General features: G+C 39.0%; 3 protein-coding genes across 3 annotated transcripts; all 3 read left to right on the plus strand.

Moving 5' to 3' along the window:
* Nucleotides 1–541: 541 nt before the first annotated feature.
* On the plus strand, nt 542–2,898 carry bola3 (bolA family member 3). Its single transcript, XM_084574544.1, has 4 exons — nt 542–785; nt 910–1,033; nt 1,253–1,341; nt 1,538–2,898. The coding sequence occupies exons 1-4, from the start codon at nt 717–719 to the stop codon at nt 1,601–1,603; spliced, it is 348 nt and encodes a 115-aa protein (XP_084430670.1). The 5' UTR covers nt 542–716; the 3' UTR covers nt 1,604–2,898.
* Nucleotides 2,899–4,207: 1,309 nt separating this feature from the next.
* On the plus strand, nt 4,208–15,749 carry vat1l (vesicle amine transport 1-like). Its single transcript, XM_084574997.1, has 9 exons — nt 4,208–4,493; nt 5,012–5,145; nt 5,307–5,518; nt 5,867–6,009; nt 7,796–7,899; nt 8,447–8,502; nt 8,638–8,832; nt 13,063–13,146; nt 14,142–15,749. Exons 1-9 carry the CDS (start codon nt 4,279–4,281, stop codon nt 14,238–14,240), a joined length of 1,242 nt encoding a protein of 413 aa, XP_084431123.1. The 5' UTR covers nt 4,208–4,278; the 3' UTR covers nt 14,241–15,749.
* Nucleotides 15,750–17,211: 1,462 nt separating this feature from the next.
* On the plus strand, nt 17,212–18,519 carry clec3a (C-type lectin domain family 3, member A). The gene is made up of 3 exons (XM_084540726.1): nt 17,212–17,415; nt 17,507–17,593; nt 17,971–18,519. The coding sequence occupies exons 1-3, from the start codon at nt 17,310–17,312 to the stop codon at nt 18,366–18,368; spliced, it is 591 nt and encodes a 196-aa protein (XP_084396852.1). The 5' UTR covers nt 17,212–17,309; the 3' UTR covers nt 18,369–18,519.
* Nucleotides 18,520–19,745: the final 1,226 nt, after the last annotated feature.

The following is a 19,745-nucleotide window of genomic DNA, read 5'->3' on the forward strand; positions in this document are numbered from 1 at the left end:
ATGGCCTCAGGACATAAAGAGACAAGTTACAGAATTCTGAAATCTTTCTGTACACATCACCACCACAGAGTAAAATCAGGAAAAAAATATATTTTGCTACTCCTAAGCAAAACTATAAATTAGAGTGAAAACACTGAATCATACAACATTAATTTTATTGAAACTGTTTTAAAAATTATTTGCTGAATTTTTGAGTTTTAGAATGATACTTGTGGAACGATTTGCATGTTTTGACTAACAGTTTTTACCCTTCACATTTTTAACATCATTGGCAGTCAGTGCACAGTCATTTACACATGCCATACTTAATTATCATTTATATTAGTAATTAAATTAAATACTGTTCTTTAATCTCCAGTGCAGGGTATCAAGTCTGAAAATTGTACACTTTTAAGCATGACTCTTGCCATTGTTTAATAGGTCAAATAGAATTACTAATGTTATATGAAACAGAATAGCACGCATATTATGACCACCATTAACAAATGACAAAACAAAAGGATCCTTCACTGATTACATTTTCCCTAGAGATGATTATTTTTAATGTTTTATATGTCTTATGGCGGTTGGACCATTATGATTACAGAACGACCCGCGGCGAGACCCGGATGTTTGACGTCATATTCGAGGGACGGATGTCCGAGGACATGACTTCTTGAGCGACCGGTGTGAATTTTATAAACGTCCCATGGTTAAACTGGCATTCCGTTTTCACGATGTTGGCTTGTAAACGAAGCCTGACCGGCACTATGGTCTCCGCTCTCCGGGTTCTTCGCAGTAATCAAGTGAGCACACTTTTAAGCGTCGCTTCTGCTGAATTTCTTCCTAGCTTAACGGTAACAAAAGTTCGTTAAACTTGACACATCTCACCATCAGAGCTGCTCGTCTCTATATCATTCGTCTCCTCAGGTTGTTGTTTCTGGCCAAGTGCACAGATGTCTGTCCACGCAAACAGACGGAGAGGTCCGCATCGTAACGATACTGAAGGAGAAGTTTCCGTTAGCTTCGTCACTCAAAGTGGTAGATATATCAGGTAGGCGAAGATAACGTGACTTCATATATTCTATGCACTTATAACGTTATCTGGGGTGACGCCACACCATAGTCAGTGTTTTTCACTTTAGTGTACTTGTAAAGTGGTAGTACGTGTATATTATTATTGATGACTAAAATAGACGAAATACTCATTTTGAAATAGACTGTCACATCACGTGCTTTTGAATGGACATATGTGATTCTGTGCTGTGTTTAGGTGGCTGTGGGGCCATGTATGAGATCCATATAGAATCTAGTGAGTTCAAAGGAATAAGGACAGTTCAGCAACACCAATTAGTCAATCAGGTAAGTGTCCATTGCCATGTATTACCTGTAGAAGTGTAAAAATAATGGATAATCTAAGACAATGTGTTAATTCCCCTCTTTCTTTTGTTTGGTCAGTGTATTAATAGTCTGTAAACCGATTCTTGCGAGATTTATATAATTGTATTTGTACTAATTTAATTAAAATTCACTAGTTGTTCTGTTTTGTCCTCCACAGGCACTTAAGGATGAGATTCAAGGAATGCATGGACTGCGAATATTCACAGAAGTCCCGAAACAATGAAAGTCTGTCCACTGTTGACCCGCAACCTTTTTCTTTGTTCACCCTATATCTTATGAATGTACAGCTGTAAAGAGGGTATTGAGTCGGAAATTAACACTGCGATAATTGTTAATGTGTCAGTGGCAGAAATGCAGAGGGAAATTATCTCTCGCAGTCCCTGTGAAATGTGTAATACATGTAAGATTACACTTCTCTTTTTTTTAAGCTAGTGATATATGTTCTACTCTGAGAGACTATATATATATAACCAGTGAAGGCTATAATACGCACAAAATGACTTGCTTAAATGTTGGTAAAATGTCAAGTCGTGTTTCTTCCCAGTCAGGGATCTTCTCAGGTTCGATAGCGATGCTAGCGTGATAATAATAAGCAATCCATGAAATAGAACAGCTACAAACCTTTACTTTAAATTAGGTTTTAAAAAAAATATCTGTTTATGAATCATTAGTTTGCAGTGACATTGTGTACACAGTTTATGTGTTGCAAGCTATGAAAGGTGATGGAAATTGATTATTAACATTGGATTGTACACAGACCTTGTGTTCATGCTACCTATGTATTGACGTCCCCAGCTGCAATAAAAACACACTGCTTTAGTTGATTGAGTATGCTTGGTGATTTCAAAAAATATGCTTTAAGTTTATAAATAAACCGTACTTACTGTAAGGCATGTTAGGTATATTATTTTTATGAAATTCCACTTGTGCCACTCATTCCAGCAACAGGCCTGTGTGGGCAAACCATGGCAAATGTTGGTTCACTGTGGGGTGGTGTGGGCAGGGCAAACCCACATTATTCCCATACGGGCCTCCTGTGGGTTTGCCCGTGTGGGGCCCGTAGCAGTTTAGCCCTCGTGGGTTTTCGTAGGGCAACCCACTGTGGGCTGGCCCACAAAAAACTTGCAGCTGTTTTTGAGGCTACTGTGGGCAACCCCATCTCAACAGCACGGACAGTTAAAATATAGCATTAAGACTGTAGAGGCTCTGGTGGCAGCTAAAAAAGCCATCACCAGAAATTGGCTAAAAACTGTTGCACCAAAAATTGAGGACTGGGTAGAGGTAATGCTTAATATTTATAGAATGGAGAAGCTGACTTTCTCAACTAGACTAAAAACAGAGATATTTAAAAATTACTGGGAAAACTGGGTTAATTTTGTGTCTCCATTGAGAGCAGACTTTGTGCAGTAAGGACACTGTATGGCAGATTACTGATCCCCTTGGTTCAGGCTACGAATTTGTTAATTGTTGTTCATATGTTTATTATGTTTACCCTCCACCAGGAGTAAAGGGACGATGTAAGAGAGATGTGAAAATAAGGACAGGAGTGAAAAAGTGGTTTTTGTTGTATGTTTTTTTTTTATTTTTTATTTTCAAACTTACTATACGGTAACTCTCTTTGAGATTATGTGTTTATCCTTGTATCTGCTCCCTGGTGGAGAAGTATAGGAATGTTTTATACTGTTGAAAAATTGTATATGTAAAATGCTGAATATTGATATGTGGAATCAATAAAAAAAAAAAAAAAAAAAAGACTGTAGAGGCTCGAGGACCTATGGGGTACTCAAGCCTTTTTATTTATGTCCCATATGTGAATGCTAAATATGTCCGAAGTCTGTAATGTTGACAGTAAAGACAAAAGCTCCATCCATTGTTCAGGCCGTCACACACAGGAAATAAACAATTTAGCACTTACTCTTTGCAGCTTAGTGTGGTCTCACAGCCTTCGATATGTGTGACACGTTGTACAGGTTAAATCATTTTATGAAAGTTACTTTCAGACACTGAGAGCTTCCCATTGCCTCCTGTTCTGCCAGTCTAAGTACTTTGGCTGCAATGCTGATGTGGTAGGCCAAAATCTGCAAGGCTCTGGAGTACTTGTTGTTTGGTACTGGCTTTTTCTAGACTTTTCTAAAAGATTTCATCAAATGTAGCAACATGGCTCTTGGGACATGAGAAATGAGGGTGACGTACATTTTTTGCAATTCACAGTGTAACTAGGTCTATCCATGGCAACCATTGACTGTATGGCGACATTGCACTTCCTGTTTCTTGGACGTACGCCTGTTACTTTGGACGTATACCTATACTTTTTCGAAATACTTCATATGTAAATTCATCATAGTGTATATATCCTTGTATACAGAATGCCTAAACTATGTCCTGCACAGTATCACACCCGAGCAGTTAAGAATTGCTTTCTCGTAATAATAATAAGCCAAGGGGTTCTATTCATATACAACGTCCAATGAAGGTGAAGGTATAACACTTGTTGTAGGATATGAATTGCAATACTTTTCTCAGTTTTAGATTCATGGAAATCGATATCAGTCTTTAATCAGTTTTAATAATTAACATGTTTTTCACTGACTTCGCCACCAGATGGTGCACGTTATACACCGTTGTGAGCAGGGATAACACAATGATAATATTTTCCTGTTTATTGAAATGGAAAACTTTTGTATAATCATCGTTTCTGTGACTTAAATGCTGAGGATATTTTTTATTTTATTTATTTATTTAGGACTTTAGGGTCTAGGATTTGTGCATGGCTGAAAAAAAACTGCGGGCGGTGAGATTTCAGGCTCCACTGTGGTGGATCCTCACAGCGCCTGTCTGCGTGCAGCCTGCCCGCCACATCACACTCGAGAAAGAGCGGAGAGGCAGCTGGTCTCCGACATGGCTAAGGAAGGAGCAGATATGGCAGAGGAAACCGAGTTCATGATAGACAAGAACGTGGTGAAAGAAGCGGAAAACGTGGAGCCGTCCGACAATGCTAAAGAAATGCGGGCGGTGATTCTGGCAGGTTTTGGAGGTCTCAACAAACTCAGGGTAACCAAGAAGGCAATGCCCGAGCCACAGGATGGTGAAGTGAAGATCCGCGTCAAAGCATGGTAAATATGAGGACAGTCCATAATACATGTTATACCTGCTTATTTACTGCGATGTGATCCGGATTATTACTCAGACGTTACTCTGTATTTTTGACAAGTGATACCACCGACTACTAGCACATCCTTTTGAGATTATCGAAGCTGTGAAGCCACAGGTCTTTTCTAGTGCAGGAGGTTGGTTGGCTGAAGACAACAAGCAAACCTGATCTCAGCATTTCTCTACCAAATTCATTTATTTAATTAATTCCGTTTGATTCCAGACTGCAGCAGAGCCAAGGCCATTGTTGGCAAACTCAAATTAAAGTGATTTTTATTTAGTGGAGATTATTTCTTGAATCTGGCCTTGCATCCACAGAAAGATAGCCTGTGACTCACTGCTGATAATCATAATATAAACAGTGCTGGGTAAGCCTTAAATCTCTTAACACTTCACACTAAATATATGACAGTAAAAGCTGTCAGTGGTATTGAATCAGATGGATTTTATGTCAACAAACGATAATTATTCTCGGTTGCAGTGGCTTGAATTTCCTGGATCTGATGGTACGCCAGGGGACTATTGATAATCCTCCAAAGCCCCCCCTTGTCCCTGGATTTGAATGCTCTGGAATAGTGGAGTCAGTGGGTGAAAACACAAAGGGATTTGAGGTTAGTAACAGATTGTCAGTGAGGTGATGTATGGATAAATGCCACCAGAACAGCATAATCAATAAAGCTAAAGGTGATGCAGATTCTAACACGTGCCAATAACAAACTCCCTTTTGCCCCATGAGTTCTTGTTATCGTATACCCTCACATGTTTCTTTCAGATAGGCGACAGAGTTATGGCTTTTGTGAATTACAATGCCTGGGCAGAGGTGGTTTGCACGCCCGTGGATTTTGTGTACAAGATGCCAGATGAAATGACGTTCGCTGAGGCAGCAGCATTCTCTCTGAACTTTGTGGCTGCCTATATGATGCTCTTTGAGGTGGCCAATCTGCGGGAGGGGATGTCAGTGTTGGTCCACTCAGCAGGAGGTGGTGTAGTAAGTCATTTTTTATTTTTTTTTTAAATACAACTTCAAACAAACTTTCATTATAACTGTTGGATATATGTCTTCAGAAGGAACAGGTTGTTTGTTCCCTGTTATTTCCTAATAAATACAGTTTATGTCACAGTGCAAATGAGTAGATTTCAAATAATTTCTGTTCTTCTTGGATATCCTTTTTAGTAATTAAGGTTTTGCAATGACAAAAATACTTATTCTAAACAGTTAATAGTGTTGTTGTAACTAAATTTAAGTACCTAAAAAGCATAATTATATTGAAAGTAAGAGAGTTTTCATCTGAGGTCTCAGATGCTGGTAAATTTTGTAACTGTTTGTTACTTTCAGGGTCAAGCTGTGGCTCAGCTGTGCTCCACTCTACCTAATGTCACTGTGTTTGGGATCGCCTCATGTTTCAAACATGCTGCTATTAGAGACTCTGTGACTCACCTCTTTGACAGAAACGTTGACTACATACAAGAAGTCAAAAAGTAAGCACTAATCTGAGTCCATATTTAGTCCCGAGTGGTGTATCCATTTGTTTAATAAGATTGGACCTGAACGCATCATCAAGTCGTTCCGCTGTAGCCTGTTCCACGCCTAAACTAATGTGATAACGTGGACTTTGCTGAGGGTAGAGGGCTGTTCGAGGATGCAGATGTTCTGGGCTGCCTATTTGGTCTTGCGTGGCAGTGGTCCCCATGGCAACACACAGCTCGGCTTAGAGAGCAACACTGTGTAGGGTGGAGATCTACACCGGCAATGTGGAACAACTGAACTAATTAGGGCCGAGCGGAGATACCCTAATCATTTCACTGACAACACAGCACGCTGTCATTCGGTATGTGCTACAAAGAAACCGTTTGTGGCAAAGATCACGTGAGATTTGATGCAGGTTTACTACAGTTGAGCTGTAAAGTTTTTATCAGGAGATGTTACAAACATTTTGCACAGTCTCCTCGGCTTCACAGAGCTTAAGTAATTGATCATTTGTGGCTTTAATTATAACCAGTGTGCACGGACAACTCATGTATGAAGCGTGCAGTATTTGTCAGATTATAATTCACAGACAATCAAATAGCTTCATTAGCAACTGATGTTTCATGCTTTCTGTCTACATATCAGCAGTGGTAGTGGATTAATGGGCCTTTCATCTCTCTGGCTCACACATTCTTCCTAGGATCAAGTACAAAGTGCAATTAAATTAGTCTTTTTACAAAAGGCAAAAACCATGGGAATCACAAGACCACCAAGCAGTTCAGCCAAGCAGGTGTTCAGGGCCACAAGGCAGAAAGTAAAGACTTATGGTCCACTTGATAATAGCATGCCTTACATTCTTTTATATCTGCTCCTTTAATGAGTCTCATTTTCGTCTGATGGATTTTCTGTTTGACGAGACAACAAGATATTAAATATGTTGCTGCTGAGGAGTCATGGGGGCACAGCAGAACATCAATAATCTCTGTAGAAGAAATCTGGAGGCAGACTAAAAAAACTAAACGTGGGTAGTACACAGCAACGTTTTCTCAGAGTTACACTCAAGAAAATCAGAGGTTCATTTCTTGTGAAGCAGAAGCTGCTGAGTGTGAATATACTCACAATGAATGCATGTAGTCATGCAATATGATTTGCACTTTCACATTCAGTTATAAACAGGGTTATACAGCCATATCACTGCAATGGTTAGCCTCTAATTATTCTTTATTTCAGCCTTTTTTATTTTGTAGACCTTTCTGCACATTCAGTAGAGCTGAAACAATTAGTCTGTTTTGTAATTACTGGATGGGCGGAAGATTAATCTGCAGCTATTTTCAGCCTGCAACTATTTATTTTTATTTTTTTTATCATAGTTCTGTCTGCTGTTTAATTTAATATTTTGGCCAGTTAATATCAGTAGTTTGAAGAAAAGTAATAGCCTCATTTCCTTAAACTAAAAGTTCAGTTTGTGTGTCCATTAAAAGGTTCTGGATGGGGAATTTGTTTTGTTGGTTTTATTTTGTCTTGTTTTAATTTTAAGCTTAAAACTGACAAAATATTATTACAAAATAATTTTCTCAATTGACCAATGAATGCATGGCTAACTCAAAGTAACTGTATGAGTCATTTATAAAGTAAAAACAGGTAAACTAAATGTGGCTTTGGTACTGCCTCCACAAAACAATTATCTAGGGAAGACTCCTTAATCACTAATGAATGTATTTCTTAGTCGACCCTTCAATGTGCAGTCCATACCTTTTTTCAGTGGATTTCACTTTTTCTTTGTCCTTGATGCTTTAGGATTTCTCCAGAGGGAGTAGACATCGTGCTCGACTGTCTGTGTGGGGAGAACACAGGGAAAGGCCTGAGTCTGCTGAAGCCGCTGGGAACTTACATCCTCTATGGTAGGGGCACAACACATTTACTGTGTGTCTCTGGAACACTTGCTTTTCAGTTTAGTTCTTCCTATGTGTTAATAACTAAATTTGCACTGGTGCATTGTTACCTTTGGACATAGCCAACTAGCTGTCTCCAGTCTTTATCCTCAGCTAAGATAACTGTCTTCCAGGCTACAGTTTCATTTATTTTTTTTCAAATACATCTATTGTATGTGTTCAATGTGCTGGCAACTGGTCTGGGGGACTCATTTGAATTTCGACATAGTCCAGAGCCTGCAAATGAAACATATTGTCCTTCAGAGCTGCCACTCTTTTCTGATAATGTTAATTACATTAGTTCCTATCCAGCCTTATGAATGAAGTTACTGCATTAGAGGGAGATTAATTCATTATCTGTAGTTACACTGAATATATGCAGAGGCATGCTTACACAGATCTAAAGGTCTAAAGGTGCCAACTGACCCCCACCACCAGCTTGCCCTTCATGCTTCATGGCTGCTTGTTATTAACTAGTCACTTCTGTCCAGCAATCCTTTTATTTTTGTTTTTTCAGGCGCGTCAAACATGGTAACTGGGGAAACAAAGAGTTTCTTCAGCTTTGCAAAATCTGTGAGTCAGCGATGCAGTCTGTCATCAATATTTGAATTAAACAAACCTATCGCTACCATCGTAGCTATGCAATGAATGACATTTCATGGCAAATAAAAGACACAGATGAGTCACTCTGGTTTGTTCTCTCAACAGTGGTGGCAGGTGGAGAAGGTCAACCCTATTAAACTATACGAGGAGAACAAAGTCATAGCTGGATTCTCGCTCCTCGGCCTTCTCTTCAAACAGGGAAGATGTAGTCTTGTGAAATCAGTGATGGATAAACTGTTGGGTCTCTATGAAGAAAAGAAGATCAAACCAGTCGTGGATTCCTTGTGGGCGCTGGAGGAGGTAAGAGTGACCACAAAGTGCAGAGATGCCAGGACAGATTTAAAATTATGTCTGTGAAGATTCATCCAGATCATGGTATATCAAAAAGCAAAGCTAAAATAAGGGCAACTGGACCTGATGTGTTTCCTTGAAGGCGTTTTGTCACTTATACATAATTAGAGAGTGTTGTTTAGATTAACCTGGTGGTGTTCCGCTTTTCCCCAGTGAATGGTATACGATAAGGACCTATTAATGGAAACTCCAGATTCAAATTGTGACTCTTATGTTAATATGAACAACACCCTCTAATTGCATGGGGAGTATTGTGTAGTAAACAGATCGTAGGCATGTGAGTTTCAAGTGGCCACCACCCACAAATGTTCCTAATAAAAATCTACTCCACCACAGCCGCTTACAACTGAAGAAGTGATGAAAGGTCTTCAAGAAAACTCCCACCGCCTTTGTCTTAGCTTTGTTTCTTGGACGTAAGATGATTTTATGCAAAAATCCTGGTCATCTTAAAATCGGTTGTTTGTCGCTGCTGCTTTCGGTGAGACATCGTCAGCTGGAACATTCTTCCACAGATGGTGGGCAGGTTGCTTCTTCCTCTACCACAATTATTTCCCACCCACGAGGCAGCAGGCCATACATCACTCGCATCACTCTAGTTTTGTCATTTTCATAATATAGTTGAATGCACACCTATTCTCAACATAATATTTCATGTTTTGGACTTGGATCCGTTTATAAGCCACTGCAGAGGATTTAATGTACACATAATGTAACTGCATTACACTGTACAGGCTTTACACCACTCACTGATAAATGTAGCCACAGAACTGGAAAGTTTGCCTCCACAAAATAACAAGGGATGTTTAGATACACCATTTGTTTTGTTTTCCCTGAAATAAAATCTCATTAGTTTTAAGAATCTGTGAAACCCCAACATTATGAGTCAGTCAGGGCAAGATTGTATTCAGCATATCAATATTCTTCTTGGTTTCTTCTTTTTGCTTTGTTTTTGTTTTTTTCACCAGGACCCTATGTGAACTCGCTAACTGTAATGTGACTTTCAGGCAGTAGACGCACATTTTATATGATGCAGGTTTAATCAGTGTGTGTTTGATCCATGCTGAGTTCATTTGTGTCTGTCTACTCTAGCGCCCCGCAGGTACATGTTGACGATCAAGAGGGAGCGCACACGTGGACAGAAAGACCTTCTTTCTCACAGCGCACATCTTGACCTGTCACAATAGGGAAAGCACAGGGTTGTTAATGATGACTGCAGTCGTCCTTTTGCTGGTTCACTCTCATGGCTTACTCACACTTAATGGAAGTCAGTATTGATAAACCGTTGCTCTCTCCATTGTGACCAGTCAAATAATCTTCTGTGAAAAAGATCAATCTGTTCATTTGCCTCTTGTTTACCTACGTGTACCTGCATGAGCTACAGTAGAGACTGGAAGCATCAACCTGTCCTGCATGTCTTTTGTTAAGTCTTGTTGCCTACATTTTCACCACTCTCTTAATTTCAATCAGATAATTAATAACGTGTCAGTAAAAAAAAGTGTCAGTCAGTACCGTTTTAAAGACTCCACTCATCCATCGTTCACCCACAGAGGTTTTTCCTCCTATTTGTATAATTAGTAATTCATGATGTTAAGTGGCCTTGCATAATTCTGGACTTCAAACCAAGCAGAGGTGCAATTGGCCAGATTAACAGTATGCAGGGACTTCAAACTGTGCCATTTTATTGTAATACAAATTCCACTGACTGAATATAGTACAAGAAGCTGAAGGTTTTATCCATGGTCCTTGTTTCACACCCAAACATTCTTCAGGAATTTTACATGAAAGCAGAGGCAGTGCAAGTAATGCAGTTCTTAACAAGAAGATGACTATAAGTAATTCTGAACTTTGTCAGAGAGAGAGAGATGTGTTGGTGAAATGACTGCTGCCTTCAGATTTTCATTTCTCATGGGAAACGTCCTATTTACTGTTATTAAACTTTGGCAGATTGCTCAGGCCATTCACTGGAACCACTGCCCATGAAGAATCTCATTAGAGGGGAGGATGGCGTGGGATGCAGTGTCAGGGGCACAGCATGCCTCGCTTGTTTATATGCCTGGAAGGAGAATTTATAGGGTGTTAGTTTACACGTTGACCATGGCAACATTTCTCTAATGAAAGCTGGAAAATATGCATGGCTGGTACAGAATAATGAGAGGATTTCTGACAACTGGTGGTTTCAGTTAATAAAATATGAAGTTGTCTCTGTGAATGCTATTTAGGATACAAAAGAACAAAAAGCCTGCAGATCCTAGATTAATATTTCACTGTGATTACTGATCGTTGTAGACAGAGTCCTAGTGGAATTTATCCCCTCTCTTCTGAAAAGTTTTCCACCAATCAGCAAAGTGCTGGACGAGTTTCTGACCTAATTTGGCTCTTGGCTTCATTTCCACTATTTCTTTTAACAATTGAATGCTTGTGACACAATGGCGTCCACACAAAGAGCCACATATTCACTTGTATTTGCAAGATATGGCATCCTGAGTAATTTTGTTTGGTTTGTAAATTTTTCTCAATAAGTCATCTTTAATTAGTAGCACTGTTGTGTACTGTTGTTGTATACAAAGATGTTTTGTTTGACAGTAAAACCAAAATAACAGTAATTGCACATTTGTTCTTAGAAAAAGTGTTGCAGCCTTCAACAAACTTACTTTTTTTAAGCTCGTGGCAACTAGATGGCGATGCAGAGCCACGTAAAACACGGTCTATTGTTGTGAAGGGTGACTATTCATTAACTTCATAAAAAACACGAGTAACTTGAGGTAAAAACTCATGTCTTTGTTTGACGGTTGCCATCATTAGTTATAAAGTGTGTTTTTTAAAATATGTGAAACTGAAACATGCTGTTTGAAGCTGCCAAATGCAGTGAGTATATACTGAACATGTTTTTGGGTATGCATTATTTTCATGCAAATGCAAACCGTGCAACTCCACTTTGATCACCTAAGTGAAAACAGTTGTCCTGCTTCTCTCATTCTGCTACCACCACCTTGTTAAACGTATATGGCACACACATAGCAGGTCATTGGTAAAATGACAGGTTACTGGTAAGATCACAGAGCCTTATTAGATTCTGACATACTGACATGTTCACAAAGCTGTAGCTGTGTTGAGGTTTGTTGAATGTGTTGTCACAGACTACCTGATGGCAGACCGTAATTTTCAGTGTAGCTCTTATAAACAAAGAACTGTCTCACAGCCTAAATCTGTTATCAGATGGGAGTGTAGAGATTAGGAGATGGGAGTTAACAAGAAGTGGGATTATGTTGGATAACCCTAATGCTGTGTGTAGTTTGCAGAGGTTTGTGTCCACAGTGACATTTAAATATGCAGAAATCATCCTTACTGCAGTCACTATACTACTATATAGCTAATGAAAAATAAAGGAGGATATTAAAATATGAAAACAATTTGGTTTACAGGATTGTGTGACTTGCTATAAAGTGTCTTCTAGTAAAGCTGCAGCAGTGTTTATTATTCACATCACTTATTTATGCTCATGTCCACTCTGCTCTGTCAGTTGGTCATGTACACTACAGCCTATAGTTTCCCAGCTGAAATTTCTGTGACGCAGTGCACTCGTGTGCTTAATATAAACCTTCTTGCATCATTACTGCAGGCACCGAGGTGCTCTGTGTGATGTCAAACATGGCCCGGCAGAGTGAGTCAGCACCATTTAGTCAACATTAAGCCTATTAACGTTTCTCACAGAGTAATAGCTGTTCTGAGTAAGCGTCTGTAATGACGAGGAAATTGTTGGAAAACGGGTTTTTGTGTGGATTCAGTCGACAAGATGAAGAGGTTTGTTTCAGGGGGTGTTTTGATATTTTCAGTGTTACTGCAGGCTCTTGAGGCTGTGCCACTCACCATTTCAGAAGAAGTGAAAAAGAAACTATTTTTTTTCTATTAAACAATTTGGAGTAAACCTATAGCAGTATGTAGTTTTACCACAAGAGTTGTTACAGCCCTTCTCACGTTTAATTCACAGACAAGCACATTTACTTTTATGTTCAATTAAAATTGCTCAACAAAAACATCTTGCAATTTACAAATTATGTTCTATGATTTCATTTGGGTTTTATTTCTAAGTAACAACATTCATATGGGCCATATTTGTAAGCTGAAAATAAGAGGTGTTCAGCTTGTTGAAAATGAATTAATGTCACGTTTTGTTCTCAGGTAAAAGAGGCCATGCAGAGAATTCATGACAGAGGAAACATAGGAAAACTCATTTTGGATGTGGAGAAGACCCCCACCCCTCTGGTAAGAGCCTTTTTGAAGACTTTATTCATAACCAGTCATCTTAGTTTTCAGAGAGCACGCTAACATACAAACATAAATTGATCAAAGGCAGGTTAGTTAGTTATTTAGTTATCCAGGTAAGTAGGTTTAGACATAAGAACACAATAAAATGCCACACAGCAGAAGACACAAACAGAGCGGGATCAAAACGTGTATGTCCCTCACACTGTTTAGGACTGCGATGGCTGCAGATAGACTGCAAATGTGTTTTGCCAAAGCAAGGCCTTCTGCACCTCAGGGTCCTCTATCAAAACTCAGAGCACAGTACAGTGAAGTAGTGATTCAGTTGTTAATTCAGTATGAATGCGCTCTCAGAAATGTTTATTGAAGAACATTTTGATGAATGTATTTGTTGTTTGATGCACCCTTATAAATGTGAAAATAACTGACTAATCATATGACGGCCATACTCATATCACTACTGATATCAGTGGCTCATTTACAATGATGGTACAGGTACATTAATTGACAGGAGGAAGGGTAATCAAGAGGAAGATCAGTTGACACTGGACACATAACACAAAAACAGTTTCGGAAAGATCCAAGAAGTTAAATATGCCCCCCATGCGCCTATGTGGAGCTAATTTTAAACTAAATCTATAGTGAAAATGGTTTTCCGGTTTGCTGTTAACATAAGCGGATTATCTGGCTTCAGTGTGGTATTTGATATAAGAGTTATATTTGACATGTCTGCAGCACATTTTCAGGTCAATTCAGGGTGATAAAGGAGCAGCACCACCTCTTGTTTTATGGCCGTTTTTTCCTCGGTAATGTCAACATAAAACCTTGAAAAACTTTTAGATGCTCATATCTGCATGCAGCTGACCATTAGCAGAGGGTGCATTTACAGATTTATTGCACCACTTGATGTCAGCTCACATTTATTGTTACCTTGGTTTTCTGCATGGGACGCCCAGTGAACAGTTAATAATAGCTGAATACTGTTTCACCACTAGATGGCCAGCGACAGCACGGAGACCAGTGAAGCAGGGGAGGAAGAAGAGGAGCCAGAGGGAGACAATGACAGCAAGGAGCGAATGCCTTTCATCCATTAGACCGACAACAACGCACTGCAACACACCTAGAGACTGGAGAAGCTGCACAGATTCACCACAGAGGAACACAGTCTCACACTAGTGTGTATGTCTGTAAGTATGCATGTGCTGTGTGCATGTTTGCATGAATGTATGTACGTATGTACAATATATGTTTGCGCCTTTTGTTTGTTACCTGCTGTTTGTCAGTTGATTGGTCAAGCAAAGGTTATTGTTTGTTACCCAGGCAACAAGTGCAAGAGCCATTCACAGAACAGTGTTACGTTATTTGCTGTATTATGAAGTAATGTTATGCTAGCTAACGATGTGAATAGGATTGTGTCCACTTTATAGTTAATTGCATCTACATACAGTTAACTGGATTAGCGTCAAGCGTCGAAACCTGCTGTTATCAGTTTATTATTAGTGATTAACCAGAGATTTAGCAAAGCACTAAAATGTCATAAACAGTTGCAAACAAGTAACATGTCTAAACATTTCACAGCACTGGAAAAGTGCGTTTTAATTCTCATTTGACCACAGTGACCAAAAAATGACCCTTGTATTGTGATGCATCTGAGCAAGTCAGTGAATCACTTTCTTGTGTTACAGTAAGTCTGTCAAGCCAGGAGACATAGAAAAGTCTGTGTGTAGATATTTGCATGATACCTTGTAATATTATGGGATCACCAGTGCCTTGGAGCTACAGGAGTGTTCAATACTTGAAATGTATTCCTCGTGTGACGTTCACATTGAACAAACAAAAAGGTATTTTTAAGTGAAATATGAAAATTGATGTGTAAACTTAAAAAAAAAAATCACATGCCTGATCACATAATTTGTAAGAAGGAGAATCTGTGGCGCCAACAGAGCTCTGTTTACGTAGTTATTGGACAGCTTACCCCGCTGAAGTGAACACCACACAGTGTTAACGTTTATTGTCAGGCCCCAAAAAGCTGGCAGTACTTTAAACACTCAAGTAAAACAGGGCAAAAATGAGCTTCAAATTCATATCTACGTCGTGCAGGTTTTTTCCTAAATGCAACAAAGAATGAAAATCCTGGATTTATCCCGTGCCATGAAGTAGTAGTCGGTCAAACTCCAGTCTGAAGGTTTGTGGATTCTCTGCTTTGCTTGTCTGACCAAAGTTGTTTACTCGCTGGTGCCTCACAACAAAAGTGCCATAAGACTCCGAGATAGATTATTTTTACAGTGAGCTGGTGATTATAGGCAGGCTGATTTCGGTTTGAGAAACACTGTGTATTACTTTAGTTTGACAAGCTCTGTTTTATTGCCCTTTTGAGTTGTTAATAAAATACACTCCCCTGTTCAGATGACAGATCTATGAAAACAAAGTGCATAGTATCTTGTTTTCACTGTCTACTCGGCCTTGCTTACTCTGTGTGTTTTATATCGGCTGGTTGTCTGAATTATTTAAACTTTACAGACCACACATCCAAAAAGGTACTTTCTCATCTAAATTCCAATGCCTGATTTGTTTGCGAGTGTGTGAGAGACAGAGCGCGTGTTTTTGAGTGTGTGTATTCATATTGCCCTGTAAAAAAAAAAAAAAAAAGGACAAAAAAATGCGTGCAAAGAGTTGTTAAGCATTGTAGTGTGTTCACAAAATCCTTATAAGCGATGGTTTACCTGTGGTCGTATATTTTCGTCACATTTACTTTCTTGTGTACTTTCTTTGTGTACAGCTCTGTTTACTTGAATAAAATTTTCTGCAAAGCATTCCTTGATTGGTTATTTTTTTGGCTTCAACATATTTATTTTCCGTAAAAAAAAATGAAAAATTTTATAACTTCCAGTTCTTTTCATGGTGCGTTAAAAAGTTTGTCATCTTCTAAAATATTCAAACAAAAACTTATTTGAATTTATTATATACGTATGTAAGACACAGCGGCTCAAATAAAAAGTCAACGTCTGTGCACGAGGCTTCAAATATTCTACTTTAAAAGTAAGCGTAGCACCGGATGACAACAAAAACAAAATTTCAGGCATTTCAGGTTATAAGGAAATTGATTCAGAATTTTCCGATTACTGAACCAAATACATGACTCAGAGGAGAAAAGGGGAAATATGTTGGTGACTTAATTAACACTTGCTACGTAATACGTGCTCCTACATTGCTAAATATACAAATGATTAACTTCACCCTAATCTTCCCAGGTTATCTGTATTGTCAGAAACAGATTCTGCACTTTTTTTTAACCAATAACCAGGTTCAGTTAGGATAAATTGTCCTACACAATATTTCACTTAGGGAATAAAATGTGCAGCTTAGAAATGTAAAATTATGTGTCTAAAATAGGAAAACTGGTTCTGAGAGTCGTATGGCTATATTAAACCCATATGCCTATTGGTTTTTCTTATTTAGCTCCCTCCTGCTCTCTGTATGCAACATCTCACTCTAAAAATATCTTTGCCTGCACGTGAGCTAGGAGCTGGGCTTCCAGGACTCTATTTGCAGCTTTATTTTTAATGATTACACAACAGTGTATTTGTGGATGAAACATCAACAAGATATGTTACATTTATAATACAGCAATTTCAACACTGAAATAGGGAATTAAACATGTTTACAGTATATAGATTGATTCCACTCAGTGAACATGATTTTTTTTTATTTCACTGCATTCTTAGGAGATGTAGCGCTGAGTTGACGCAAACATTTTTTAACACTTTTTGACTTTGTTTGAAAGTGACTTAGCGTGTCCAAAACTGTCGCACGATGGAGACTGGATGAAGAACATTCTGTAAAAGTGAGGCAGCCAAAAAATTTCCAGTTTGTTTCTGAAATGAAAGGGAATGCTGCTTGGCACAGCTTGTTCCAAGTAAATATTTATCTAAAAATAACCAGACACAAGGACATCATTATTTCCCTCCACCCTTTTACCTCCCTCACCTCCTCCTGATGTTTGGACAAAAACAAACTGAGTTGGAGCCAACGCACGGAGAGAGCCCAGAAAGGCACACAGGGCGGCAGTATATATTGAGCAGCGGCAACAGTTTTTGGTTCCTCTCACAGCAGTACAAGGTGTGCTACTGTGTCCTACACGGTAGGATCCACTGGCTTCAGACATGGCCCGGCTGGCCCTCCGCGTCTTCCTCGTTCTCTGCTTCTCCTTGCTCCACGTGAGCTACAGCCGTCCGTCTCGCACCAGGAAGGAGGCTCGACAGTCTGGAGGTACCTGTGCATATCACACACCGTTCATTGATAATCTTCTCGCAGTGGTGTTTATCTGACCTGTTTACCTTTCCTCCTCGTCGAGATGCAGCCGCAGAGGAAAGTGATGTGAAGACCCAGATTGAGAAATTGTGGCAGGAGGTGAACTTGTTGAAGGAGGCGCAGGCGCTGCAGACAGGTACTGCCCTCTCTGAATACAAGATTAATAAGAGAGAAGATGACAGTAGATTCAAATACTAGATTTTTCTTTGTTTGTTTTGTTTGTTTTTAAAAAGGAAAATAAATGATCTGATGATTATATATAACTAACTTAGGCCACTGAGCTGCCATGTAAGAGTCTGAACATTGCTGAGAGATAACAAGTTTGCCAGTAGAGGGCAGTAGCACTCAAATCAACAATTAAATGGCAAAGTATTTATGAATTGCAGATTGGTTCACGATAGCATACCAAATTGTTACAAATGTGTTATTGAGGAAACACTGCAATAGCTATAACTTCCATATTTTTACATCGCAGTTAAATTCCCTGCTGAAGTAAGTCCTTTGTATTTTCAGTCTGTCTCCGAGGCATCAAAGCTCACAAGAAATGTTATCTCACAATTGAGGAACCAAAACATTATCATGAAGCAAATGAAGACTGCATTGCACAAGGAGGAACTCTTGCAACTCCACGGGACATGACAGAAAACAATGAACTGAGAGACTATGCAAAGAGGAGCGCTCCGGGATCCAAGGACTTCTGGATTGGGGTTGCAGACATAGTGAAAGAAGGCCAGTATGTTGATGTCAACAGCCTGCCAGTCAACTACTTCAACTGGGATCGCTCCAAGAAGCAGCCCACAGGAACGAAGAGGGAGAGCTGTGTTGCTCTTTCAGTGGCAGCGCAGGGGAAATGGTATGATGAGGTGTGTCGCAGTCTAAAAAAGTACATCTGCGAATATGTCATTCCCTAAAGGAGTGGAGAGGTTGTTGACAAGTGGGTTTAATTGATTAAAATTGTACAAAATTGTGTTGTCAATGGAAGAAATGTTACTGGTTTTGAAATTTCTTTTAATAAAATGAATCTGTAACACACAGTAGTAAACTGTAATCTTCAGATAAACAGGTGGCAGCATGTAATTTGTCTGTAGTAAGATACCAGACAACTTCATGTTCATTTTCTGCACACTGCAAAGCATCAGGCAATGAGTGAGCAGCATGAGAAGTAAGAAATTCCAAATGTTGTTTTGTAGAAATAAACAATAATGTACACTTTTGTTGTTCTGGTACAACTTTTTCATTTGTCCACACTCTTTTGTAAACCTTGCAGATACCAGCTGACAATTGTCAGTGTACTCTGCTTTGATACAGTTGTATACATAAGCAGAAATGAGTTCCCTGTGTTACTACTGAGCTGCAAACTACTGAAGAACTACATTTCAGCAAATGTGGGGGTAGAGATTTGCATGAAAGTAGCATTGATGTAAGAGGAAGTATTTTAATTCTGTTGCCAGTTCAAGGATCACAGTGAAACTAAACTAAGAGAACCTGAATGGTAAGTAATGTACAAACATGAGTTTAGACCCTGACTATGAGGCCAGTGCAGCACAGAGAAGCTCTGATAAACTTTTATGAAATAGTCTACAAGTGCAAAAGAAGGGAATGACACGCTATTGCAGTGATTTTTCCCCCCCAGTTTATAATGGTTCATAGAGGCTTTTAGGTGACTTAAGCACCTGTTGACAAATGAAATGCAAACCAGACAGCCAATTGTTTTCCCATAATATAGAGGTTATGTATGGAGTCCAGGACATCATAAGAGCTTAGTGAATGTATAATACAGTCTCTATTTACTGCAGACACTGATGTCCAATTGACAACAGACAAAGAGGAATTTATCCATAATGTGCTTTTTCTGCATGGCTACACATTTTTTTTCTTAATTATATTATATTATAATATATTAATTATTTTAAATGTACAGCTCTACTTGGGTGCAGCCCTAAACCCATGCCTGTGTCTCCAGACTTTTCTTCAGTAAAAAAGCATTTGCAATTTAGAGTCGCCAGTCTGAACTTTCTTTGGAATGTGGGAAACAAAATAAACTTGAACAAACACAGAGAGAACACGCAAACATACAGAAAGGGGCTGTTATCACACCTTGACCTTTCTTGCTCTGGGGGGACATTGTGAAATATGCATCACTGTTTGCTCTGACTTGCTTTTGTAACAGTGAAGTATTGAGTGTGTAAAAAAAAAAATGTCCAGAAATATAAACATTTCTATTGGGCACCTTGTGTCCACAGTGAGTCCTGAACCACCAACAGTATTGTTTTCTTCTTTTTCAACAG

Source organism: Chelon labrosus (assembly GCF_963514085.1).
Source record: "Chelon labrosus genome assembly, chromosome: 3".
NCBI lineage: Eukaryota > Metazoa > Chordata > Actinopteri > Mugiliformes > Mugilidae > Chelon > Chelon labrosus.

Bases quoted from the DNA above. Each gene is read 5' to 3' on its own strand.
- bola3 (XM_084574544.1), top strand. From the start codon at position 717: ATGTTGGCTTGTAAACGAAGCCTGACCGGCACTATGGTCTCCGCTCTC. The intron at 1,034-1,252 runs GTAGGCGAAGAT...TGCTGTGTTTAG, and splicing joins CAAAGTGGTAGATATATCAG to GTGGCTGTGGGGCCATGTAT. The intron at 1,342-1,537 runs GTAAGTGTCCAT...TGTCCTCCACAG, and splicing joins AACACCAATTAGTCAATCAG to GCACTTAAGGATGAGATTCA.
- vat1l (XM_084574997.1), top strand. From the start codon at position 4,279: ATGGCTAAGGAAGGAGCAGATATGGCAGAGGAAACCGAGTTCATGATA. The intron at 8,503-8,637 runs GTGAGTCAGCGA...TTCTCTCAACAG, and splicing joins TCTTCAGCTTTGCAAAATCT to TGGTGGCAGGTGGAGAAGGT. The intron at 13,147-14,141 runs GTAAGAGCCTTT...TTTCACCACTAG, and splicing joins AGAAGACCCCCACCCCTCTG to ATGGCCAGCGACAGCACGGA.
- clec3a (XM_084540726.1), top strand. From the start codon at position 17,310: ATGGCCCGGCTGGCCCTCCGCGTCTTCCTCGTTCTCTGCTTCTCCTTG. The intron at 17,416-17,506 runs GTACCTGTGCAT...GTCGAGATGCAG, and splicing joins GGAGGCTCGACAGTCTGGAG to CCGCAGAGGAAAGTGATGTG. The intron at 17,594-17,970 runs GTACTGCCCTCT...TTGTATTTTCAG, and splicing joins GGCGCAGGCGCTGCAGACAG to TCTGTCTCCGAGGCATCAAA.